Here is a 19,943-nt window from a genome sequence, read left to right as displayed (position 1 = left end):
GTAGAAATTGTGGAAATCATTCATGCCCCACTAGCCAAAGAAGTGATACTACACTGAGTAAACACTAGTGAACCCCCTGGAGAAGAGGAACACTGTGCCTACATGAAACACACTGCCTGACATACTGTAACAGTGACAGCACACACACACACACACACACACACACACACAGGAAGAGGTTAAATGCACAATTAACCCACAAAGAGACCTTCCAGGGAGAGACCGAGAGAGTATGGAACCAGCACACGGCGCCCTTATCACTAATGCCAAGCTTAGCCGGGTCGCAGACTAAGTACCTAGATTAGGGACTTAATACACTAATAATTGCACCCCGCTATGACCACCTGGTACCGCTGAGGTAATCTGGAGTCTCTCTAGAGGAGCTGCGCGTCCCTGCCAGTCAGCGTCTGTGTCAGCTGCAGTAGGGAAAATGGCACTTTTGAGCTGCTGGATCCGCTAATGGTGAAGCCCTGCCCCTTCAATGTCTTCCCGCTCTTCTTTATACTGGCTGTATGTGTCTATGTGCATAAAATGGAGACAGACTCCTTTTATGGCTTTGTTGCCAGTCTGGGTACTGTGTCCGCTGTTCAGCGCCTGTGTCTGTACAGTCGGGAGATGCAGTCCGGCCCGTTTAGAAGCCGTGTGTCTTTGTAACCTCATGCCGCCATAATGGCCAGCGACCCGCTAACCGGGACGCCAGCTTAGTACTCACCACTCTTCTATCTTCTGGCTCTGATAGGTGTGGCGGCGTGCTGAGGGAATGTACGCTCGCCGTGGTGGGGCTTGTGAATAGTTCCCTCAGGAGCTAGCATCCTGTCAGCGGGGAACGGGACCATTTACCCTGAGAGAGGTTGGGCCATTCCCCACCACTAAGTCCCACGAAGCTGGCAGGCTGGTGCCATCAACTCCTGCCTGAAAATAACAAACTCAGAAAATAAATGCACAAAACTCTTCAAGAGCTTCCCGAGATGTGACCAGCTCCTCTGGGCACATTTTCTAAACAGAGTCTGGTAGGAGGGGCATAGAGGGAGGAGCCAGCACACCTAATCAAACTTCTATAGTGCCCATGGCTCCTAGTGGACCAGTCTATACCCCATGGTACTAAATGGATACCCAGTATCCCCTAGGACGTAAGAGAAAAAAATAGTACGACTATAAAAATAAAATAAGAATGCTTATGGCTGCTAAAAACCAGCATCTTCTGACCATGATCCAGTTCCTGCCGGACCAAACAAAATACGGATTTGCCTGAACCAGGATATATGGACGGGCCCGTTGCATGCTGGGAGGTCGAAAGGCTTTGACCGTTTGGTGCAAATCTGCTGTTGCTCCACCATATGCCAATGTTATCCTGTGAATACCCTGTGGACCCTGTAGGAGAAAGGCTCAATATGTCAGTTAATGAAAAGGAACCAGGAGAAACAAACAGACAATCCTCTCAAGCAGCTTGGAGGCATGGGGAGGACAGAGATATAGCAGTAGTTACTCTGTATCCAATATGTGTACACCAGTGACTATTCACACGCTCATCTGCAACAACAAACTAATGCATAACATGGGCAAATATCAATTCTGATCCCTGATAGCAAATTTAATATACATTTAATGAGCTTAAAATGCACAGGGTGACGCAGGATGTAAGAGAGGATTTTGGTACTTACCGATAAATCCATTTCTCTGAATCCTCTAGGGGACACTGGAGCGTTCCTTAGACAGTAAGGGTGTGAAGCTTGCAACCGGAGGTGTGGCACAATCTAAAATTAGCATTGTCTGCACAGCCGGTTCCTCCCCCTTCACATCCCTCCTCCCTCAGTTTGGAAAATTTGACTGAGAGAATAGGACATGACACTATAGTATATGGCGAGGAACCGTACCGTACAACCTATCAAACAGCCCCCAAGAAACTCTGAACTGAAAAACTAACAGGGTTTGTACAAACTTTGTAAACAGGAAGTTTGAACACAGCAGGTTGACAGCACCGAGGCGGGCGTCCAGTGTTCCCTAGAGGATTCAGAGAAATGGATTTATCGGTAAGTACCAAAATCCTCTTTTCTCTTTCATCCACTAGGGGACACTGGAGCGTTTCTTAGACAGTAGGGGACGTCCCAAAGATATCCCCCCGGGAGGGAGTGCTGTATGTGGCCTGCAAAACCAAACGTCCGAACTTAGAATCTGCGGACGCAAAGGTATCAAACTTGTAAAATTTCGCAAACGTGTGGGCTGAGGACCACGTCGCCGCTCTGCAAAGTTAAGTAGTGGAAATACCTCTGGCAGCCGCCCCGGAGGCACCCAACGATCGGGTGGTATGAGCACCCGTCTGTACCGGAACCTGTTTACCACAGGAAATATAAGCTTGCCGAATGGCAAGTCTAATCCATCGAGACAGAGACTGCTTAGAAGCCGGCCAAACCTTCTTTGGCCCATCATAAAGGACAAACAAATGGTCCGACTTCCTGAAGGATGACGTAACGTGTACGTACACCCTCAAAGCTCGGACAACAACCAAGGACACGTCCCCATCTGCGAGACAATGGAAAGATTGGACCACAATTTGCTGGTTTACATGAAACCCTGAAACAACCTTAGGAAGGAAATCCGCTCTTATACGGAGTTCCTCCCGATCCTTATGAAAAATAAGTAAATAAAAAGGACTCTTACACGATAAGGCTCCTAACTCAGAAACCCGCCCAGCCGAAGCCAAGGCCAGCAACAACGTTACCTGCTAAGAGAGATATTTAAGGTCTGTTCTCGCTAATGGCTCAAACAGTGGCGATTTTAAAAAAAAAAACTAACACCAAATTTAGATCCCATGGTGCAGTGGGAGGACGAAAAGGGGGCTTTATCCTCAGAACCCCCTGTAAAAAGGTTTGAACCTCTGGCAAGAATGCCAACCGCTGTTGAAAAAGGATGGAAAGAGTCGACACTTGAACCTTCAGAGATCCCAGCCGCAGACCTAACTCTAGGCCGGCCTGAAGGAAAAGTAAAAGTCTGGATAAGTGGAAGTTAGTCTAATTCCACCCACGTTCTCGACACCAGTCCAAGTACCTCTTCCAAATCCTGTAGTAGTGTATGGCTGTGACCTGTTTCCTAGCGGCAATCATCGTAGGAATGGCCGTTCTTGGTGTCCCTCTGTTTCTTAAGATCCGGGTTTCAATAGCCAGGCCGTTAAACGCAGCCCGTCCAGGTCTGGGTGTTGGAACGGTCCCTGAGATAGCAGGTCCTCTCTCTGAGGTAACCGTCAAGAATCTTCCGCTAGTAACCCTCGCAGGTCTGAGTACCAACTCCTGCGGCCCCAATCTGGTGCGATTAGAATCGCCCACACTCGTTCTCGTTTCAACCCCTTTCCGGAATCCTGGGTATGAGTTGGAAAAGTGGAAAAATGTAAACCTTCCTGTAACACCAAGGAAGTGTTAATGTGTCCACTCCTTCTGCTGCTGGATCTCTTATCCTGGACACACATCTGGGCAACTGATGTTATTGCCGAGACGCTATTAGGTTGACTTGAGGTAGACCCCATCTTCTCACCACCATGTCGAAAATCCGTGGATGAGGCACCACTCTCCCGGATGCATGTCCTGGTGATTGAGATAATCTGCTTCCCAGTTCTCCACACCTGGAATGAACACTGCCGAGAGGATGATGTTTCGCCTTTCTGCCCACAAGATCTTTGTGGCTTCCTTTAACGCCATCCCACTCCTTGTTCCTCTTTGACGGTTTATGTATGCCGTCGTCGTGACATTGTCCGACTGCATTCTTATGTGTTGACCCATGACTTGGTCTTTGGTTAAGAAAATAAGAATTTACTCACCGGTAATTCTATTTCTCGTAGTCCGTAGTGGATGCTGGGAACTCCGTAAGGACCATGGGGAATAGACTGGCTCCGCAGGAGACTGGCACTCTAAGAAAAGAATTAGGACTACTGGTGTGCACTGGCTCCACCCTCTATGCCCCTCCTCCAGACCTCAGTTAGGGAAACTGTGCCCGGAAGAGCTGACACAATAAGGAAAGGATTTGGAATCCCGGGTAAGACTCATACCAGCCACACCAATCACACTGTACAACTCGTGATAACTATACCCAGTTAACAGTATGAATAGCAACTGAGCCTCACTGAACAGATGGCTCATAACAATAACCCTTTAGTTAGGCAATAACAATATACAAGTATTGCAGACAATCCGCACTTGGGATGGGCGCCCAGCATCCACTACGGACTACGAGAAATAGAATTACCGGTGTGTAAATTCTTATTTTCTCTGACGTCCTAGTGGATGCTGGGAACTCCGTAAGGACCATGGGGATTATACCAAAGCTCCCAAACGGGCGGGAGAGTGCGGATGACTCTGCAGCACCGAATGAGCAAACTCAAGGTCCTCCTCAGCCAGGGTATCAAACTTGTAGAATTTTGCAAACGTGTTTGATCCCGACCAGGTAGCAGCTCGGCAAAGTTGTAAAGCCGAGACCCCTCGGGCAGCCGCCCAAGAAGAGCCCACCTTCCTCGTGGAATGGGCTTTGACTGATTTAGGATGCGGCAGTCCAGCCGCAGAATGTGCAAGTTGAATCGTGGAGCAGATCCAGCGAGCAATAGTCTGCTTAGAAGCAGGAGCACCCAGCTTGTTGGGTGCATGCAGGATAAACAGCGAGTCAGTCTTTCTGACTCTAGCCGTCCTGGAAACATAGATTTTCAGGGCCCGGACTACATCCAGCAACTTGGAGGCCTCCAAGTCCCCAGTAGCCGCAGGCACCACAATAGGTTGGTTCAAATGAAACGCTGATACCACCTTAGGGAGGAATTGGGGACGCGTCCTGAATTCTGCTCTGTCCATATGGAAGATCAGATAGGGGCTTTTACAGGACAAAGCCGCCAATCTGACACCCGCCTAGCCGAAGCCAAGGCCAAAAGCATGACCACTTTCCACATGAGATATTTTAATTCCACGGTCTGAAGTGGCTCAAACCAATGTGATTTTAGGAAATCCAACACAACGTTGAGATCCCAAGGTGCCACCGGGGGCACAAAAGGGGGCTGAATGTGCAGCACTCCCTTAACAAACGTCTGAACTTCAGGCAGTGAAGCCAGTTCTTTTTGAAAGAAAATAGACAGGGCCGAAATCTGGACTATAATGGAACCCAATTTTAGGCCCATAGTCAGTCCTGACTGTAGGAAGTGCAGAAAACGACCCAGCTGAAATTCTTCTGTGGGGGCCTTCATAGCCTCACACCAAGCAACATATTTTCGCCATATGCGGTGATAATGCTTTGCTGTCACCTCTTTCCTAGCTTTTATCAGCGTAGGAATGACTTCAACCGGAATGCCCTTTTCCATCAGGATCCGGCGTTCAACCGCCATGCCGTCAAACGCAGCCGCGATAAGTCTTGGAACAGACAGGGCCCCTGCTGTAGCAGGTCCTGTCTGAGAGGCAGAGGCCAAGGGTCCTCTGAGATCATTTCTTGCAGTTCCGGGTACCAAGTCCGTCTTGGCCAATCCGGAACGATGAGTATAGTTCTTACTCCTCTCTTCCTTATTATCCTCAGCACCTTTGGTATGAGAGGAAGAGGAGGGAACACATAAACCGACTGGTACACCCACGGTGTCACTAGAGCGTCCACAGCTATTGCCTGAGGGTCCCTTGACCTGGCGCAATATCTTTTTAGTTTTTTGTTTAGGCGGGACGCCATCATGTCCACCTGTGGCCTTTCCCAACGGTTTACAATCAGTTGGGAGACTTCTGGATGAAGTCCCCACTATCCCGGGTGGAGGTCGTGCCTGCTGAGGAAGTCTGCTTCCCAGTTGTCGACTCCCGGAATAAACACTGCTGACAGTGCTATCACGTGATTTTCCGCCCATCGGAGAATCCTTGTGGCTTCTGCCATCGCCATCCTGCTTCTTGTGCCGCCCTGTCGGTTTACATGGGCGACCGCCGTAATGTTGTCTGACTGAATCAGCACCGGCTGGTTTTGAAGCAGGGGTCTTGCCTGACTTAGGGCATTGTAAATGGCCCTTAGTTCCAGAATATTTATGTGTAGGGAAGCCTCCTGACTCGACCATTGTCCTTGGAAGTTTCTTCCCTGAGTGACTGCCCCCTAACCTCGGAGGCTTGCATCCGTGGACACCAGGACCCAGTCCTGTATGCCGAATCTGCGGCCCTCGAGAAGATGAGCACTCTGCAGCCACCACAGCAGAGACACCTTGGCCCTCGGGGACAGGGTGATCAGCCGATGCATCTGAAGATGCGATCCGGACCACTTGTCTAACAGATCCCACTGAAAGATCCTTGCATGGAATCTGCCGAATGGAATTGCCTCGTAAGAAGCTACCATCTTTCCCAGGACTCGCGTGCAGTGATGCACCGACACCTGTTTTGGTTTTAGGAGGTCTCTGACCAGAGATGACAACTCCTTGGCCTTCTCCTCTGGGAGAAACACCTTTTTCTGTTCTGTGTCCAGAATCATACCCAGGAACAGAAGACGCATCGTGGGAACCAGCTGCGACTTTGGAATATTCAGAATCCAGCCATGCTGTTGTAGCACTTCCTGAGATAGTGCTACTACGACCAACAACTGCTCCCTGGACCTCGCCTTTATAAGGAGATCGTCCAAGTATGGGATAATTATATCTCCCTTCTTTCGAAGGAGTATCATCATTTCGGCCATTACTTTGGTAAATACCCTCGGTGCCGTGGACAGACCAAACGGCAACGTCTGGAATTGGTAATGGCAGTCTTGTACCACAAAACGGAGGTACACCTGGTGAGGTGGGTAAATGGGGACATGCAGGTAAGCATCCTTGATGTCCAGTGATACCATGTAATCCCCATCTTCCAGGCTTGCAATAACCGCCCTGAGCGATTCCATTTTGAACTTGAACTTCCTTATATAAAAGTGTTCAAGGATTTCAAATTTAGAATGCGTCTCACTGAACCGTCTGGTTTCGGTACCACAAACATTGTGGAATAGTAACCCCTTCCCTGTTGAAGGAGGGGAACTTTTATTATCACCTGCTGGAGGTACAGCTTGTGAATTGCCGCCAGTACTACCTCCCTGTCCTGGGGAGTGGCTGGCAAGGCCGATTTGAGGTAATGGCGAGGGGGAGACGTCTCGAATTCCAGCTTGTATCCCTGAGATACCACTTGTAGAACCCAGGGATCCACCTGTGAGCGACCCCACCGGTCGCTGAAGTTCCGGAGACGGGCCCCCACCGCACCTGGCTCCACCAGTGGAGCCCCAGCGTCATGCGGAGGATTTAGTGGAAGCAGGGGAGGATTTTTGTTCTTGGGAACTGGTTGTCTGGTGCAGCTTTTTCCCTCTACCCCTGCCTCTGGGCAGAAAGGACGCGCCTCTAACCCGCTTGCCTTTCTGGGGCAGAAAGGACTGTACCTGATAATACGGTGCTTTCTTAGGCTGTGAGGGAACCGGAGGTAAAAATGTCGACTTCCCAGCTGTTGCTGTGGAAACGAGGTCCAAGAGACCATCCCCAAACAATTCCTCACCCTTGTAAGGCAAAACCTCCATGTGCCTTTTAGAATCCGCATCACCTGTCCACTGCCGAGTCCATAATACTCTCCTGGCAGAGATGGACATTGCATTTATTCTAGATGCCAGCCGGCAAATATCCCTCTGTGCATCTCTCATAGATAAGACTACGTCTTTAATATGCTCTATGGTTAGCAATATAGTGTCCCTGTCAAGGGAATCAATGTTATCAGACAGGGAATCAGACCACGCTGCTGCAGCACTGCACATCCATGCTGAAGCAATAGCAGGTCTCAGTATAGTACCTGAGTGTGTATATACAGACTTCAGGTTAGCCTCCTGCTTTCTATCCGCAGGCTCCTTTAAGGCGGCCGTATCCTGAGACGGCAGTGCCACCTTTTTTGACAAGCGTGTGAGCGCTTTATCCACCCTCGGGGATGTCTCCCAGCGTAACCTGTCCTCTGGCGGGAAGGGGTACGCCATCAGTAACTTTTTAGAAATCACTAGTTTCTTATCGGGGGAAGCCCACGCTTCTTCACACACTTCATTCAACTCATCTGATGGGGGACAAACCACTGGTTGCTTTTTCTCCCCAAACATAATACCCTTTTTAGTGGTACCTGGGTTAATGTCAGAAATGTGCAACACATTTTTTATTGCCGTAATCATGCAACGGATGCCCCTTGTGGATTGTGTATATGTCTCATCCTCGTCGACACTGGAGTCAGACTCCGTGTCGACATCTGTGTCTGCGGGCGTTTTTGAGCCCCTGATGGCCTTTGAGACGCCTGGGCAGGCACTGGCTGAGAAGCCGGCTGTCCCACGGCTGTTACGTCCTCCAGCCTTTTATGTAAGGAGTTGACACCGTCGGTTAATACCTTCCACATATCCATCCACTCTGGTGTCGACCCCGCAGGGGGTGACATCACATTTATCGGCACCTGCTCCGCCTCCACATAAGCCTCCTCATCAAACATGTCGACACAGCCGTACCGACACAGCGCACACACAGGGAATGCTCTGACTGAGGACAGGACCCCACTAAGTCCTCTGGGGAGACAGAGAGAGAGTATGCCAGCACACACCACAGCGCTATATAACACAGGGATATTACACTACACAAAGTGATTTTCCCTATAGCATCTATAATACGCAGTATTGCGCCTTAATTTAGTGCCCCCTCTCTCTTTTTTACCCTATTGAGCCTGGAAACTGCAGGGGAGAGCCTGGGGAGCGTCCTTCCAGCGGAGCTGTGAAGAGAAAATGGTGCCAGTGTGCTGAGGGAGATAGCCCCGCCCCTTTTTCGGCGGGCTTCTCCCGCTCTTTATATTATTATGGCAGGGGATTTTTACACATATATAGTTTATTAGACTATATTATGTGTATTTTTGCCATTTTTAAGGTAATCTAATTGCAGCCCAGGGCGCCCCCCCCAGCGCCCTGCACCCATCAGTGACCGGAGTATGTGGTGTGCATGGGGAGCAATGGCGCACAGCTGCAGTGCAGTGCGCTACCTTAATGAAGACCGGAGTCTACAGCCGCCGATTTTCTCCTCGGAATCTTCCGTCTTCTGGCTCTGCAAGGGGGACGGCGGCGCGGCTCCGGACGACCGAGGCAGGGCCTGTGTTCGATCCCTCTGGAGCTAATGGTGTCCAGTAGCCTAGAAGCCGAAGCTAGCTGCAAGCAGGTAGGTTCGCTTCTCTCCCCTAAGTCCCTCGTAGCAGTGAGTCTGTTGCCAGCAGATCTCACTGAAAATAAAAAACCTAATAAATACTTTCTTTACTAGGAGCTCAGGAGAGCCCCTAGTGTGCAACCAGCTTGAGCCGGGCACAGATTCTAACTGAGGTCTGGAGGAGGGGCATAGAGGGAGGAGCCAGTGCACACCAGTAGTCCTAATTCTTTTCTTAGAGTGCCCAGTCTCCTGCGGAGCCCGTCTATTCCCCATGGTCCTTACGGAGTTCCCAGCATCCACTAGGACGTCAGAGAAAAGCGCATTGTAAACTGCTCTTAGTTCGCAAATGTTTATGGGTAGGCTGCTCTCCAGTAGCATCCATCTGCTCTGAAACTGATGCTCCTCTGAGACGGTACCCCAACCTCTGAGACTGGCATCTCGCAACAGGCAAGGGATTCGGCATCCTCCAATCCTAAATGCCGAATCCCTTGCCTGTTGCGAGATTCTTGTGCAACGAACACCAAAGTAAGAAGGTGCATATGCATGGTGGAAGGCGGATTCTTTGATGTAGAAACCAGTGTGACCCTGCTCACTGAGCAATGAGGTTCATCTGTAATGGTCGGGAATGAAGTCTGCCGTACTGGAGAGCTTCGAAAGACGCCACCATCTTCCCGAGAAATTCCACACAGAGGTGTAGAAAAACCGTTTGTGAGCTCAGTACCTGAGCCACTAATCTCTGTAGGTTCTGCACCTTGTTCTCTGGTAGGAATACTCTCAATTGTATAGTGTCCAAGATGAGACCGAGGAACTGAATCCGTTGAGCTGGCATGAGGTGGGATCTTTGGAAATTCACAATCCACCCATGTTGAATGAGAAATGGATGAGATGTCTGAACATCCCTGATCAACTGTTCGAGAGGATGCCTTAATTAGCATGTTGTCTAGATAAGGTCTAATCGTGACCCTCAACAGTCCCGATTCTGCCACCATGACTGCCATGATCTTCGGTAAAGATTCTTGGGGCCGATGAGAGACCGAACGGCAATGGCCCTGAATTGGGAGTGACCCGTCAGCAGTGCGAACCATAAGTAAGTCTGGTGAGGGGCCCAGATTGGGATATGCAGATATGCATGTTCTAAGCCTGCAATGATCGACTGGATTGATTCCAGCTAGAATTTGTAGACCCTTATAAATCGGTTTAAAACTTTTAAAGTGAGTATCGGCCTGACCGTCCCGACTGGCTTTGGCACGACAAAAAGACTGGATTAGAAAGCCGTTCCTCTCAGAGCCGGGAACCGGAATAATGACCTCTGACCGTAGCAATATTTCAATTGCTGGCAGTAACGCCTTTGCTTTCTGAGGGCACTGAGGCAATCCCCTTGTAAAAAAAAACTGACTGAGTCTCTGTGGAAAATCTAGTTTGTACCCTAGAGAGATTAGGTCGTTTATCCAAAGTTCTGGTGGTGTAGGCCCAGATGTCCCGAAAACCTCCCAGACTTTCGTGAGCCGGGAGACCGTCCAGCCACGGTCTTGTCAGCAGTTTTATCCCGCTTTCTCGCTGCTGCCTGTGAGTGGCCTCTACCTCTGCCCCCACGTACTTGTGTACCGAAACTTCTTCCTCGGGCTCGCAAGGACAGCGATCTAAAGGAATTACACGCTGGTCCCAAATAACCTCTCCTAACTTGTGGAGTGGCCCTTGTATAAGGAGTAGGCAGAAAAGTGGACATCCCTGCTGTAGCTTGCGAAGTCCACTTGTCCAACTCTGGACCGAAAAGCATCTCGCCCTCCAAGGGAAAGGATTCTACCGCCCCCTTGGTGTCAGTCTCCACGCCATTCTCTGTCCGTCTAGCCGATATGGCTGATGCAGAGATGCGCGATGCTATCCTGCGAATATCTTGAATATGCTCTGCCAGTTGGGTAATTTCTTCCAAGCCATTTTCCCCCTCAATAGCCTGTACTATACGTCCAGACCATGCTCCCATGGTCTTGTTAACCCAAGCGCAGACAACTGTAGGTCTCCGTGCTGCACCTGCTACAAAAATTGACTTTAAAGCTGTGTCAACCTCTTAAAGTCGTTACATTAGGTAATGGTAAGATTGTCCTTTTCGGCAACCTTCCTAGGAAAACATCCACTACCGGCAGAGTCTCCCACTTATCCATTACACCCTTAGGTAGGGGATAAGTTACTGGAAACTCTGTTGGGAAAATTTAAAGAGTTTGTCAGGTTGCTTCCAAGCCTCCTCCATTTGAGATTGGAGGGATTTAGGAATGGGAAACGCTGCTGAACGCGGTTTTTGGGATTCAAACCATTCGAATCTTCTGGCTCCTTTACTTATTCTACCTTACAATGTAGAATCTCCGTTACCGTTTCGAATAAAGAATCAAGACCTGAGATTGCCGTGTCCTCATCTGGAAAATCGGCGTCTAGGTTAAATTCAATTAACTCACTTTCCTTCGTATCAATGAGATTTAACCGCCTTGCACACCTTTGTTACTGCTTGTGCGGGAAGCATTAACCTGATAAGAAATTCTTCCATCGTTTTTGAGAATCCCACAGCCCTAATTGTTGCGTGCGGGATTCCGCCATCTCATTGGAGATTCTATCTGCAGGGTTATCCTTCCCTGACCTAGTCGGAGCACTGCTCCCAGGTGAAGCGTCCTTGTCGAAGCAGGAATCGCACACCCTGGAGCTGCCATTCGCGTGCTCTTTTCGTTACATGCAAACATAATGGGTTTTGGAGGTCTTGGTTGGTGTTTTAGACATGTTGACTAAAACCCCTTACCAGACTGTCGCAGCGCTTTCACCCTATAAACTAGGCAGAGAAAGACTGTGATACATGACGGAAACAAAAGATTTTGTAACCGCCACGCACCCAACTGTAAGTCAGCTACGGTGTTAGAGTTGGCTTCACTTGCTTTTTAGTATTTTCTGTAGGCTCTTTGTAATAGAGTACCTTTGAAAATAAATCATAATCATATTATATTTCAGGAGATCCGCATTATGACATTTCACCAGCAGAGGGCGTTGTCTTACTAGTAATCTATAACAGGGGAGAGGTTCACTCCTGCTCCTCAGTTTTTCTGGCGCCTGCATATGAATTTTAAGATGGCCGCCAATTAAAAATTCCGGACACTTCATTTATGAGGGGGAACTACCTCCGGTGAGCCCCCTTCTCTACACTCTTGATTTACCTTAATGCTGAAAGGAGCCTTACTTGCCGTAGTGGCCGCCCTGTCTCTGCGCTATAGAGCCCCGTCCCTGCGGCTGAGGGAATCACCTCAGCCGCTTCTCACTGCAGCGTCTCTCTCTCGCTCCCCGCCTCCGGCGGCTGAGGGTATCTGCTCAGGCGAGCGGTATACGATCTCCCGCTGGCCAGCGCGCGCCGGGACGCTCTCATCGGGTCCCGTAGCGGCGCCTCTCTCTGACTGCCTCTGGACTGACAGGGAAGGCTGCGCTGCTGAAGGGATCCCGGCCCGCCTCACACTGACCACTGCCTGGACGCCGCTGTGGGGAGCTAATCATTATTTTTTAAATTTTAACATGTCTATCCACATTACAGGGATCAGTCCTCTACACTATGATGATCCCACTTGCTAGCAAAGTCTAATAAAGCCCCATAGGGAAATTAAATAAAGAAATAATCAAGAAAAAAAAACCCTAATGCTACTTCAACTCCTGCGGGGCCATTTTAAAACAACCAGTACTCACAGTTGGTGCCTTTATAGAGATGCAGACCCCTTCAGCTGGAGTCATTGTCTCCAATCCTGAACTTTGTCCCCCTTTTATTAGGGGGATGCAGCCTTTTTCGCCTGGTAAAGCCTGCACCCCCTTTCATTTAGGTGGGATCGGGCATTTACCATCTTTTCGTTGAAAACCTGCACCCTCCTTTTAGTTAGGAGGGATTGGGCAAGTATAAAAGAGAAAAAATATATAAAAAATAAGAATTTACTTACCGATAATTCTATTTCTCGGAGTCCGTAGTGGATGCTGGGGTTCCTGAAAGGACCATGGGGAATAGCGGCTCCGCAGGAGACAGGGCACAAAAAGTAAAGCTTTAGGATCAGGTGGTGTGCACTGGCTCCTCCCCCTATGACCCTCCTCCAAGCCAGTTAGGTACTGTGCCCGGACGAGCGTACACAATAAGGGAGGAATTATGAATCCCGGGTAAGACTCATACCAGCCACACCAATCACACCGTACAACTTGTGATCTAAACCCAGTTAACAGTATGATAACAGCGGAGCCTCTGAAAAGATGGCTCACAACAATAATAACCCGATTTTTGTAACTATGTACAAGTATTGCAGATAATCCGCACTTGGGATGGGCGCCCAGCATCCACTACGGACTCCGAGAAATAGAATTATCGGTAAGTAAATTCTTATTTTCTCTATCGTCCTAGTGGATGCTGGGGTTCCTGAAAGGACCATGGGGATTATACCAAAGCTCCCAAACGGGCGGGAGAGTGCGGATGACTCTGCAGCACCGAATGAGAGAACTCCAGGTCCTCTTTTGCCAGGATATCAAATTTGTAGAATTTTACAAACGTGTTCTCCCCTGACCACGTAGCTGCTCGGCAGAGTTGTAATGCCGAGACCTCTCGGGCAGCCGCCCAAGATGAGCCCACCTTCCTTGTGGAATGGGCCTTAACCGATTTAGACTGTGGCAGGCCTGCCTCAGAATGTGCAAGTTGAATTGTGTTACAAATCCAACGAGCAATCGCCTGCTTAGAAGCAGGCGCACCCAACTTGTTGGGTGCATACAGTATAAACAGCGAGTCAGATTTTCTGACTCCAGCTGTCCTGGAACATATTTTCAGGGCCCTGACAACTCCTAGCAACTTGGAGTCCTCCAAGTCCCTAGTAGGTGCAAGGCACCACAATAAGCTGGTTCAGGTGAAACACTGACACCACCTTAGGGAGAGAACTGGGGACGAGTCCGCAGCTCTGCCCTGTCCGAATGGACAAACAGATATGGGCTTTTTTGAGAAAAAACCACCAATTTGACACTCGCCTGGTCCAGGCCAGGGCCAAGAGCATGGTCACTTTTTATGTGAGATGCTTCAAATCCACATATTTGACTGGTTTTAAACCAATGTGATTTGAGGAATCCCAGAACTACGTTGAGATCCCACAGTGCCACTGGAGGCACAAAAAAAGGGGTTTGTATATGCAATACTCCCTTGACAAACTTCTGGACTTCAGGAACTGAAGCCAATTCTTTCTGGAAGAAAATTTACAGGGCCGAATTTGAACCTTAATGGACCCCAATTTGAGGCCCATAGACACTCCTGTTTGCAGGAAATGCAGGAAACAACCGAGTTGAAATTTCTTTGTGGGGCCTTCCTGGCCTCACACCACGCAACATATTTTCGCCACACGTGGTGATAATGTTGTGCGGTCACCTCCTTTCTGGCTTTGACCAGGGTAGGAATGACCTCTTCCGGAATGCCTTTTTTCCCTTAGGATCCGGCTTTCCATCGCCATGCCGACAAACGCAGCTGCGGTAAGTCTTGGAACAGACATGGTACTTGCTGAAGCAAGTCCCTTCTTAGCGGCAGAGGCCATAAGACCTCTGTAAGCATCTCTTGAAGTTCCGGGTACCAAGTCCTTCTTGGCCAATCCGGAGCCATGAGTATAGTTCTTACTCCTCTACGTCTTATAATTCTCAGCACCTTAGGTATGAGAAGCAGAGGAGGGAACACATACACCGACTGGTACACCCACGGTGTTACCAGAACGTCCACATCTATTGCCTGAGGGTCTCTTGACCTGGCGCAATACCTGTCCCGTTTTTTGTTCAGACGGGACGCCATCATGTCCACCTTTGGTATTTCCCAACGGTTTACAATCATGTGGAAAAAACTTCTCAATGAAGTTTCCACTCTCCCGGGTGGAGGTCGTGCTGAGGAAGTCTGCTTCCCAGTTTCCATTCCCGGGATGAAAAACTGCTGACAGTGTAATCACATGATTTTCCGCCCAGCGAAAAGTCCTTGCAGTTTCTGCCATTGCCCTCCTGCTTCTTGTGTCGCCCTGTCTGTTTACGTGGGCGACTGCCGTGATGTTTTTCCCACTGGATCAATACCGGCTGACCTTGAAGCAGAGGTCTTGCCAAGCTTAGAGCATTATAAATTTACCCTTAGCTCCAGTATATTTATGTGGAGAAAAGTCTCCATACTTGATCACACTCCCTGGAAATTTTTTTCCTTGTGTGACTGCTCCCCAGCCTCTCAGGCTGGGCTCCGTGGTTACCAGCATCCAATCCTGAATGCCGAATCTGCTGCCCTCTAGAAGATGAGCACTCTATAACCACCACAGGAGAGACACCCTTGTCCTTGGATATTGGGTTATCCGCTGATGCATCTGAAGATGCGATCCGGACCATTTGTCCAGCAGATCCCACTGAAAAGTTCTTACGTGAAATCTGCCGAATGGAATTGCTTCGTAGGAAGCCACCATTTTTACCAGGACCCTTGTGCAATGATGCACTGTTTTTAGGAGGTTCCTGACTTGCTCGGATAACTCCCTGGCTTTCTCTTCCGGGAGAAACACCTTTTTCTGGACTGTGTCCAGAATCATCCCTAGGCACAGCAGACGTGTCGTCGGGATCAGCTGCGATTTTGGAATTCACCCGTGCTGATTGTAGCAGTATCCGAGATAGTGCTACTCCGACCTCCAACTGTTCCCTGGACTATGCCCCTATCAGGAGATCGTCCAAGTAAGGGATAATTAAGACGCCTTTTCTTCGAAGAAGAATCATCAATTCGGCCATTACCATGGTAAAGACCCCAGGGTGCCGTGGACAATCCAAACGGCAGCGTCTGAAACTGATAGTGACAGTTCTGCACCACGAACCTGAGGTACCCTTAGTGAGAAGGGCAAATTTGGGACATAGAGGTAAGCATCCCTGATGTCCCGGGACACTATATAGTCCCCTTATTCCTGGTTCGTTATCACTGCTCTGAGTGACTTCATCTTAATTTGAACCTTTGTAAGTGTTCAAAAACAAATTTTTAGAATAAGTCTCACCTAGCCTTCTGGCTTCAGTACCACAATATAGTGTGGAATAATACCCCTTTTCTGTAGTAGGAGGGGTAGTTTAATTATCACCTGCTGGGAGTACAGCTTGTGAATTTTTTTCCCATACTACCTCCTTGTCGGAGGGAGACTTGGTAAAGCAGACTTCAGGAGCCTGCGAAGGGGAAACGTCTCGACATTCCCATCTGTACCCCCGGGATACTACTTGTAGGATCCAGGGGTCCTGTACGGTCTCAGCGCCATGCTGAGAACTTGTCAGACGCGGCGGAACGCTTCTGTTCCTGGGAATGGGCTGCCTGCTGCAGTCTTCTTCCCTTTCCTCTATCCCTGGGCAGATATGATCTTATAGGGACGAGAGGACTGAGGCTGAAAAGACGGTGTCTTTTTCTGCAGAGATGTGACTTAGGGTAAAAAACGGTGGATTTTCCAGCAGTTGCCGTGACCACCAGGTCCGATGGACCGACCCCAAACAAGTCCTCTTCCTGTATACGGCCATACTGTGCCGTTTGGAATCTGCATCACCTGACCACTGTCGTGTCCATAACATCTTCTGGCAGTTATGGACATCGCGTTTATTCATGATGCCAGAGTGCAAATATCCCTCTGTGCATCTCGCATATATAGAAATGCTCTATAGTCAATAAAATACTGTCCCTGTCAAGGGTATCAATATTTTTAGTCAGGGAATCCGACCAAGCCACCCTAGCTCTGCACATCCAGGCTGAGGCGATCGCTGGCCGCAGTATAACACCAGTATGTGTGTATATACTTTTTATTATATTTTCCAGCCTTGTCAGCTGGTCCTTGAGGACGGCCCTATCTATAGACGGTACCGCCACTTGTTTTGATAAGCGTGTGAGCGCCTTATCCACCTTAAAGGGTGTTTCCCCAACGCGCCCTAACTTCTGGCGGGAAAGGGTATACCGCCCATATTTTCTATCGGGGGGAACCCACGCATCATCACACACTTCATTTAATTTATCTGATTCAGGAAAAACTATGGTAGTTTTTTCACATCCCACATAATACCCTCTTTTGTGGTACTTGTAGTATCAGAAATACGTAACACCTCCTTCATTGCCTTTAACGTGTGGCCCTAATAAGGAATACGTTTGTTTATTCACCGTCGACACTGGATTCAGTGTCCCTGTCTGTGTCTGTGTCGACCGACTAAAGTAAACGGGCGTTTTAAAACCCTTGACGGTGTTTTTGAGACGTCTGGACCGTACTAATTGTTTGTCGGCCGTCTCATGTCGTCAACCGACCTTGCAGCGTGTTGACATTATCACGTAATTTCCTAAATAAGCCATCCATTCCGGTGTCGACTCCCTAGAGAGTGACATCACCATTACAGGCAATTGCTCCGCCTCCTCACCAACATCGTCCTCCTACCTGTCGACACACACGTACCGACACACAGCACACACACAGGGAATGCTCTGATAGAGGACAGGACCCACTAGCCCTTTGGAGAGACAGAGGGAGAGTTTGCCAGCACACACCAAAAACGCTATAATTATATAGGGACAACCTTATATAAGTGTTTTCCCTTATAGCATCTTAATATATATATATATAAGCATATCGCCAAATTAGTGCCCCCCCTCTCTGTTTTAACCCTGTTTCTGTAGTGCAGTGCAGGGGAGAGCCTGGGAGCCTTCCCTCCAGCCTTTCTGTGAGGGAAAATGGCGCTGTGTGCTGAGGAGATAGGCCCCGCCCCTTTTTCGGCGGCCTCGTCTCCCGCTCTTAACGGATTCTGGCAGGGGTTAAAAATCTCCATATAGCCTCCGGAGGCTATATGTGAGGTATTTTTAGCCAAAATAGGTATTCATTTGCCTCCCAGGGCGCCCCCCTCCCAGCGCCCTGCACCCTCAGTGACTGCCGTGTGAAGTGTGCTGAGAGGAAAATGGCGCACAGCTGCAGTGCTGTGCGCTACCTTTAGAAGACTGAGGAGTCTTCTGCCGCCGATTCTGGACCTCTTCTTACTTCAGCATCTGCAAGGGGGCCGGCGGCAATAAGTCCCTCGTTGCAGTGATCCTGTTGCCAGCAGGACTCACTGTAAAGTAAAAAACCTAAGCTAAACTTTCTCTAAGCAGCTCTTTAGGAGAGCCACCTAGAATTGCACCCTTCTCGGCCGGGCACAAAATCTAACTGGCTTGGAGGAGGGTCATAGGGGGAGGAGCCAGTGCACACCACCTGATCCTAAAGCTTTACTTTTTGTGCCCTGTCTCCTGCGGAGCCGCTATTCCCCATGGTCCTTTCAGGAACCCCAGCATCCACTAGGACGATAGAGAAATAAATAAATAAATCTTCATGGAGCAGGAGCTCCCTTCTGTGCTTGTACCTCCTAGGCACAATTTTCCAAACTGAGGGAGGAGGGATGTGAAGGGGGAGGAACCGGCTGTGCAGACAATGCTAATTTTAGATTGTGCCACACCTCCGGTTGCAAGCTTCACACCCCTACTGTCTAAGGAACGCTCCAGTGTCCCCTAGTGGATGAAAGAGAAATATCGTACCTCTCCTCACCCTTCATGCAAACAAGGAGCACCGATTTTAGACATTTCAACATAAGTACCACCTAGAACAACATCTGCTCTGGAAGCTCTACTTATTTACATCTGATGAATTAATGTAGAAAATAAATGTACACCTGGGCATCACAGGTAACGGCTACAGAAAATAAGAGGGAAAAATTTGAATCACAATGATACGCTAGGTGAAGTCATGTCGGCAAATCTAGTGCTCTGCTCAGTCTTACACTTTTATTTCCTTGAATCTCTGCATCAAACTTACTACACCAACTCCCATGCCACTATATTCTGCTACTAGCAACAGAAGTAACAAGCAAATACTAACCCGTTGGTCTAGAGCAGGCATGTCCAACCTGCGGCCCTCCAGCTGTTGTGAAACTACATATCCCAGCATGCCCTGACACTCTTTTGCTGTCAGAGAATGCTAAAGCTGTGTCAGGGCATGCTGGGATGTGTAGTTTCTCAACAGCTGGAGGGCCGCAGGTTGGACATGCCTGGTCTAGAGCTAATACTATTCACAAGAAAAAAAAATAAAAAATAAATTTCAAAACTTTTCTGCATCAAGGAACAAACGGACTTACCCACAGGAATGCTTGATGCAGTCACTGCAGTGGGATGGGAAGAGTGAGTTGGCATTGTCATGGTAACAATGGTGCTTGTAGGAACTTGTGTGTGGGGAGCAGCACCTGTATTCACAATTCATCAACACCAAAGTTAGATTCCACCATAATACATGCATCACATTCTAGAGTTGCCTGCAAGTTTTCCTTTGACATAGTCTCATGGATATACATAAACTTATATTTTACAACTTACACTTAAATAATCAGGTAAGCAATGGTAATTTTCCATTAGTTATGACAGACATGTAGTGGGGATAAGGGACGTCACTCCTGTACTTTCTGCATTATGGCTCTTACACTACAGCTGTAAGACTGGAAGTACAGTGAATTGCAAAGCCAATAGGATAAAGTCAGAGTTTTAGTGTACATCTAGATCCATGCACCTAGACCACTATTCACAGCAGTGTACTCATACCTGAAGTTGTCACACAGGGCAGACTGTTCGTTGCCAAAATAGGAGCCACAGTCGCTGCGGCCACTGGGGTGCCAGTGCCGAAAAGAGTCTTCTGCCAAAAACAGATAGTGAATAAGCTATATTTGAATTACAATGGATAAATGACAGCATTTTTACATCAACAATAAATGAGCTAAAGCAGAAAACAAGTAT

At 48.7% G+C, this 19,943-nt stretch overlaps 1 protein-coding gene across 10 annotated transcripts in view; it reads right to left on the bottom strand.

Annotated features, from left to right (window-relative positions):
• Positions 1 to 19,943, bottom strand: part of SAP130 (Sin3A associated protein 130) — a 206,214-nt gene that overhangs the window by 76,922 nt on the left and 109,349 nt on the right. For 9 of the 10 annotated variants that reach the window (XM_063915874.1, XM_063915879.1, XM_063915875.1 and 6 more), the window contains 2 exons: positions 19,752 to 19,842; positions 19,295 to 19,399 (listed from right to left, as the gene is read on the bottom strand). In XM_063915874.1, coding sequence (XP_063771944.1) covers positions 19,295 to 19,399; positions 19,752 to 19,842 — 196 coding nt within the window. The remainder of the gene's footprint in view (positions 1 to 19,294; positions 19,400 to 19,751; positions 19,843 to 19,943) is intronic. The other variant, XM_063915876.1, reaches the window with a different exon arrangement.

Source organism: Pseudophryne corroboree, chromosome 4, assembly GCF_028390025.1.
Source record: "Pseudophryne corroboree isolate aPseCor3 chromosome 4, aPseCor3.hap2, whole genome shotgun sequence".
In the NCBI taxonomy this organism is placed as follows: Eukaryota; Metazoa; Chordata; class Amphibia; order Anura; family Myobatrachidae; genus Pseudophryne; species Pseudophryne corroboree.
The sequence above is the reverse complement of the archived record's forward strand: the minus strand, read 5'-3'. Positions and strand labels throughout refer to the sequence as shown.